The 7672-nt window shown below is 32.2% G+C and overlaps 1 protein-coding gene across 1 annotated transcript; it reads right to left on the bottom strand.

Moving 5' to 3' along the window:
* Positions 1-4640: 4640 nt before the first annotated feature.
* Positions 4641-6511, bottom strand: LOC120129092 (basic leucine zipper 61-like). Its single transcript, XM_039146688.1, has 4 exons — positions 5925-6511; positions 5724-5814; positions 5510-5636; positions 4641-5129 (listed from the first exon to the last, which is right to left on the bottom strand). The coding sequence occupies exons 1-4, from the start codon at positions 6509-6511 to the stop codon at positions 4927-4929; spliced, it is 1008 nt and encodes a 335-aa protein (XP_039002619.1). The 3' UTR covers positions 4641-4926.
* Between the last annotated feature and the right edge of the window lie 1161 nt (positions 6512-7672).

Raw genomic sequence — 7672 nt, 5'->3', positions numbered from 1 at the left:
ACCCTTACCTTTGGAAGCATTGTACCGATCAGGTAATCTGGTTGAAGATGTTGCTTCCAACTCGAGTATCCCACCAACTAACAAAAACGATGAAGAAATAAAGACAAATGATAGAGACCCAGAAGCATGGTTATAGTTTGTACCTGAACGACAACAAGAAAAACCATGGAGAATTGAATAATTGAATATGACTTCTGACGAGTCTACTGATTATGATGATCAAAACATCATAAAGAATAGTTGTATGTTTATGATTGCATTTACTGGTGTGGTTGTTGTATTTATGTCCTTAAAGTAATGTGTTAAGTTTGTTGTTTTTATCTTCTTAATGTAATGTTTATGGTTCGTTGTTTTTATATCCTAAATGTAATGTTTTGTGGTTTAATGTAATGTTTTTATAAACAAAATCTATTACAATCTCCTTAACTTTTCAGTGATATATCACTTCATTTCAATACTCAATCACACCATTTAATACTTTGTATTTAATAACACAGGACAGAATTCATATTGAAAAAACACTCCAAATTCAAAAAAAAATTATTTTAATAAAATTTGTCACTTCGACAAGATGAGTTCCAAGAAAAATAATTAAATATTAAACCAAACAAATAAGTCGAATAAAATATATTTTTCATTTAAACTCATCACCTCGACATGACGAGATCTAGAGATATAAGAACATTGTAACAAATGTTGTAGATCTCAAAATAAACTCCTACGTACCCTATTAGGCAAATTTTTTTCTCCCTTTATTGTATTGGGCCAATTTTACCTCAAAGTGAGGCCCACGATTAGTCCAGAAGTTGATAAGTCAGCAAGAGAACCTATAAATCAAATCAAAACAAATCTAAGGTGACAATGGGACTTACTCTTTTGCAATTTTAAAAACAAAATCCAAAATATTAATTTTTTTTAAACTTAATTATTAACTTTTGGTTGTAAATTTAGACATCTACCAATATCTATATTTAAATAAATTTAAATATATAATTATGATTTATAATATATATATATTTAAGGTTAAATACACCCTGATCACATAGTGTTACTTTGTTAAATCTCTTAACTATCAAAAGTTACAAAATAATATCCTACTATAGAGCGTTGTTTTGTTAGGTCTCTCAACTATTAAAAGTTACAAAATGGTCATACAACTATTGATTTATTCCAAACTCATCTTTTAGCTAGATTTTAACATGTTGATTGAATTATGATAAAGTTTAATCTCTGAATCTCAAACGAGTATCATCAGGTTAATGTATAGCTTATACCTTTGTCAATTTTTTAACAGAAAATGACAAATTTGGAACATATCAATAGTAGAGTGACCATTTTGTAACTTTTAATAGTTGGGAGCCTCAACAAAGTAACATCCTATAAGTGGGGGACCATTTTGTAACTTTTAATTGTCAAAGTAGATCCTATAGTTTGAGTAATTTGCCTAATGAATCTCAACCCATTTGGCCTTTGCCTGGTCTAATGCAGAGGGGACAAGCTTTTCAAAAAGCTTCTTCTTGAATGGTAATAAAATTGGTTTCTTGTTTTTTTAAACATTTCTGTCATTGAATTAATGGAGTTTTTTGCGTGTTATGAAGGCGGATAATTTGACATCAAGAACTTCAACATCTATAATGAATTTTCAGATGGAGCCCCCTTCAAACCAAATCTATTATGGAAACTGTACATGCTTATTTCCTGAAGAATACAAGGTAAATTAGCTTTAAAAATCTGGTTTTTAAATTCCTCATTTCATCATAGATGCCTCTAAACATCAATTTTCATTAAAATTTGAATCTTGTAACAGTAACAGTGCGGGCTGCTGTGTGTGAATTTGGTTTCAAAAAACTGTATAGGAGATTGGCAATGGACAAACTGAAGGTGCTTCAAGTATCAATGGCAGCACATTTGATTTCGAACCCGGAACCTTGAATTTCAGGTTCGATTATAATTTTCAGATTCGAAATCCATCTCCTTGTAGCTCAAAAAAGCTTCTTTTTTGCATTATTTTCAGGAAAGGATATTATTGTTCAACCTCAAAAGGGGTCTTTGATGGAGATTTCCTCCCACTAGCCCCTCCCACGACAACTTCAATGAGTTCAAGTTCAAAATTCAAGCACCCTCAGTCCAATTTAATCAATTGTGAACTAGCTTATCAAGCGAGCTTAAAGAGCAAATTCTTGTTTGATCCCTTTTCCTTTTTCTCAAAATAATGCTCATATAGTTTTGTAAATCTGTAAAAAGGCAAGCTTTGAAGATTCAATTCTCCGGCAAGGCGTAAACGGAACCGAATCCGGATCGAACGAGTATCGACCTTACTGTAGCTTCTTTCCACCAGCAATGGTGCAAATCGAACAAGCAACAACTCTAAGCATGGTTGATTGTAATGGTGCATCAAATCCTTGTTGTAATTCAGTCTCGAGTTTAAAACTTGAACAATCTTTTTTCGATTCTCGATAAAATAAATAATTTTAATAATAATATTTGTTTAATTTTATGTTTTTTTAATAAAAAAGTTATCATTCTGTTTTGTTTGTTGGTTGGTTTGGTTGGTGAATGGGTCAGACACTTTGATTGGTAACAAACTTTGCATGTGGATCTGATTTAAGATTTGTCCTGTATTGTATGAGTATGATGGGTCCCCTAAATCTGACCCTTCATTTATAAGTTGCACATTAGTGACGTCTAGAAGGGTCCACACTGGATTAGCTTGTTCATAAAAAGAATGAGAGAAGCTGCTTTCAATTCTTAAAGAAAACACGTAATTAAACCAAATAAAAGCTAATTCTTTAATGAAAATCCAAACACCAAATTTGTTCAATTCAAAATCAATGCTAGAACATAGTTGTTAAGCAAAATCAAAATCAATAAATAAGTAACTATAGGGGTTGGTTCAAGTGGTAAATAAATGGTTGTCCCTTGTTCCCATATGTAATGGGGTAAGGGGAGGTAAGATAGTAGGTTGCCCCCAACACTAAGTTGAGAGCAGCTTCCGTAGGAGACCTCCAAATTATGAAATGCCCTCCATGGTAAGTGGTTTGATATTATTTACATAAAGTCTTGAGTTCGAGCTCTTATATATATAAAAAAATTCTTATAGAGAGATTAACCCACTAAAACCATGTATATAACACAGGTCAAAACCTTAGAATTGAGAGTATAACAAAAAAATCAATAAATAAGGTTTTTTTAATTCTTGAAAAAAGAAATCAATTGTACTAAGATTTCAGAGTTAAAACCCTTGAAAAAAAGTTCCCTTGATACATATTCTCTATTCTAAAAAGATTAGATTGTAAACATATTGAGTAAATTAAGTGATAAAAACAATATTATTTTTTAGAATATTTTTCAAGTTTGAGTAGTTGCATTTGTAGTGTGTACGTGCATTATCAATTGATTAAAATAAAATATACTGTGTATTTTTTTATTAATCTAGAGTGATTAGTATATGTTTTAAAGAATCATAACCATTGAGTCATTGACAATAAACGGTCAAATATCCCACAATCGTTTTATTCATGCTGAAAATAATCATCCACTTAACATAAAATCGTTTTATTCATGCTGAAAATATACTATGTTATAATCCTCACTCATGCTATTCAAAGAGAAAAATCATATGGTTGTCTCCTTATCGACCAAAGTTGATTTCTACATAGACAAAGAGAATTCGGGGTAACAAACGAGCAGAAGAGGCAATTAGGGCATTAGAAAAACCAAGACTTTTGAGAAAGTTTGACAACTGATTTCGTGTTTTTCAACGATTGATTCACTTGACGGAAACGATTAGAGATTGAGAAAGCTTGGATTTCTCTGAAATACAAGTTCTTTTACAAGGGTTTGAAATTGATGAGTACGAAGAAGCAGCAGAAAAATATTGAAGAAGAACGACAAACGATTTGGGTTTCAAATAAGAATTGAACAAACCAAGAGTTGAGAAGATTAAGGGTCTGTGTTGAAGGTAGTTGTAGTAACAGCCGAGCTGACACGTGGTTTAAGCTGTCACTCTGATCAGTTAGGGTTAATTGCATTGTATCTCATGCTATATAAGTGATGTATTGCATCCCTTAAAGATACACACAAGAATTTTCAATCTCTCTTACGCTACTTTCTGTGACCCACTGAATAATTCATCATGAGCTAGAGGCTCTGGGATTTTTTTGTATCTTTCGCTGTTTGAGGTCAATGCAATACTACTTCCGTCGGAGCACCATTTGAGATTTGCTTAAGAAATATCATAATATTCACTAAAAAGAAAGTGCACGTTGTTCTTAATGAGTTAATTTTCTATCTTGAAAGCATAATTACACAAATTTATTTAAGTAATGAAGGCCAAATAGGTAATAATATAATTTTATTTAATTACATTGTCTATGTTTTCATTAGTAGTTATCCATGAATGATTAAATTAATATTTTAAAATAATTAAATATTTCAATCGTTAAAACTAATATGTCAATGATTAAATTAAAACTCACACCATAGTTTGATGACTATTCAAATAATTTACCCAAAAGAAATTGTCACCAGTCATTTGTCAATTTCTTTTTACCCGAAAGAAACTTACTATTTCTATGTTTTCTAAACAAATTAATAAATAAAGAGAAGCCAAAAAAGACCCCAACAATCCGACCTTTTCTCTTCTTTAAGACAAACAATCAGACATTAAGCATCAGTTGTCTCTGACAATTCGAACTCATTTCATCAAATCCAAAACAACCCCACACCTTAAAATCCCCATAATGTCTTGTCTCCCATTTAATTACAATTTTTACCCCACCCCAAAGAAAAGTTAAACTATTTTCATCATCATAAATTTTAAAAAATTATAATAAACAAAGCCATTACCCTTCCTCCCCCAAAAAAAAATCAACACATAAAGATGTCAATTAATCAATTTTTTTTTTCATTTTACACCGCAACTCCTCAAAGCCCTTCCTTTAATCCCTGGCTCTCTCCTTTCCTTTGATCATGTTGTTCTTCGTTCTGCGCCGGCGGTGACGATTGTTGTAGCGGTGGTGGTACATGATGGTTGTTGGTTGCTGTGGTGTTCATGATCTTGATATTTTGCTGTTGTTGATAAACTTGTCTTAGTCTCTCAATTTCCTTCTTCAGTGCTTCTTGATGAGCTGCTCAAAAGGTTTTAAAACCATTTTAAAGTGGGCAAAATGATAGGTAATCAATAATAATATAAGATAGAATTAAATTGAATGCCACCTTTTGAAATAAAATTAAAACAAAGTGCATATGGTTTCGAATAATAACATATTCAATGAATATAAAATAATATTCGATACTTTTAGTATATATGATATTTTTACTATCAATAAATTAAATCATACCACAATATTATTAATTTTTTAATGATATATCATGATTTGATTCAGCAATTATTTTGTATAAATATTATTAATTAAGTTTATTATAGGTCTAGAATATGCATGTGAAAGATCTGGAGAGGGAATAAAAAATAGTTGAATTATAACATTAGTTAATTAACAAGTGTTACCATCTTTGAAAATTTTATCTTGAGCCAAAGCAGCAATCCTTTGTTTCAAAGCACTATTGTCGACACTGAGAATCAATCTCTGATGATCCAAGAATGCAACGCTTGGTGATAATGCTGATACTTCAGTCTTCAATTTCCATGAAAAACAAAAAACAAATTCAAGAACTAGAAGTAAATTATGTTTATATGAGTATGTATATGTAGATATATATACCTGTAATGTTGTAACGCTTCTTTCAAGCTGTGAAATATATTGAAGCTTTCTCACTCTTGATCTTTGGGCTGATTGCCGGTTCGCCAGAATTCTGACCATCAAGATTAAGATTTTTTAAGCTGTTTAATACAATGGGTTTTAATTATATATATATATATATAGAGAGAGAGAGAGAGAGAGAGAGATGAATTGATAGATTACCTCTTAACCCTTTTGGGATCAACGATGGAATCGCCATTGGAGGATGGTGGAGCTTGAGCAGCTTCTGCAGCGGAGAATTTGCGTGAGCTCTCGACCTCGCCTGGTTCGTTGTTGGGTAGTTGCAGATCCATCGACGGTGTTGGTTTCTCGTCATTGTTGCTATTTTGATCCGACGGCGTCGAAGGGTTCGACGAAGATAGCGTCTGCACCCCCGATGTCATGGTGACCGGTACATCATCAGAGAACAAGGACATGAGCTGGTCATCGTCGAGACGATCGAACATATTCGTTTCTTTCGTGGTGGTGGTGATGGTCATCATCATGGCATTGGAGTCCCTGCATTCATCCACCACCAACGGTTGCTCGAGGAAGGCCATGGAGTCGCTCATGGAACGTCGGTGGGCACCGCGACGGGTGGACGAGAAGTCGAGAAACTCGTCCACCCACGAGGCCTGGTTCTTCTGGTGGTGGTGGATTGAAGCGTTCATCATGGCGGTGGTTGTGGAAAAGAAGTTTGCCATTGCGGGCATCTTGTCGTGAGGAAAAGAAGGCCAATTTGGGGTGATGTTGGGTGGTAATTCAGCCATTCTAAAGCTAATCGTTCAAAAACCCACACTCACCAAATTTATATAAATATCCGAACCAAACCTAATCTTAATCAACAAAAACCACCCAATTAACTATAAAAATAAACATTACAATGACATGTTTAATGCATGTTACATTTGAGGATAAACTATACTGTTAGTCACCGAACTCTAATCTTTGTAACAATTTTATTATTAAAGTTAGTAAAGTTTCAATTTTTCATGAAGATTTATATTTTTTTAAAATTTTTGAACCGATGAATCATTAATGACCAGATGATATGGTTGTTTTATACTGATATGTGTTGATATAAAAGCAATAAATTTTTTTTATTCCTCTTCATTAATATCTTCATCAAAAATATGATCTTTTTCATTTATTTTCAACCACCAATATGTCACTTAAAATTGTCATTCTCTAACATTTTTATGATCATCCTAGACACTAATAAACTTGTCTCATCATTCTTTATCAATTTATCGATTTAGAATTTCTTAAAATCTCTTTTGAATTCATGAAATTAAACAAAAAAATCATTATTTTGGAGATTGGGGCTTTATCATATTTGAGAGGTTTTGGTGTTTGATAAAAAAATTGAATGGTGAACAATATTTTTTTAAAAAAAAGTTGATCAATATACTTCAAAATTAACCTCATCGAGCTTTTAGAAGGATTTTCATCAATTCTGAGTTGATTTTATGGAAAACTGACCAATAAGAAGAAAGATGAGAGAAATATGATCATTCTAATACCATCTTATTGTGAATGATGACTCATGGCAAAGAGTTTATGATATTTTTGTAAGAATAATAAAAAAACCATGCTATCACGTAATTAATGATTTAATGGTCTAATAATAAAAAATAATATCAAAAGTTCAATAAAAATAAAGCTTTTTAAAGGATAATGATAAAACTGATATATAGACTAAAATCTAGATATTGGGTGTGTAGTTTATCCTATTTTTATAAAATAAAAAATAAGAATATTTAAATAAATGAAAAAAAGGCAATGGGAGGGAAGTCACATGGGAAGGGATCAGGGACAGCTAGCAACAGCTTTGGAGGGAGCCCCTTGCTTTCCTTCCACTGCCAAAGTCGTAATGGGAGTTTTAATAAGCGGAGGAATCCCCAATCCCATGTGCCCGATGTGACCTCTCT

Source organism: Hibiscus syriacus, unplaced genomic scaffold, assembly GCF_006381635.1.
Source record: "Hibiscus syriacus cultivar Baekdansim isolate YM2019G1 unplaced genomic scaffold, ASM638163v2 tig00110483_pilon, whole genome shotgun sequence".
NCBI classification, from domain to species: Eukaryota; Viridiplantae; Streptophyta; class Magnoliopsida; order Malvales; family Malvaceae; genus Hibiscus; species Hibiscus syriacus.
This window is presented reverse-complemented; position numbering and strand designations above follow the sequence as displayed.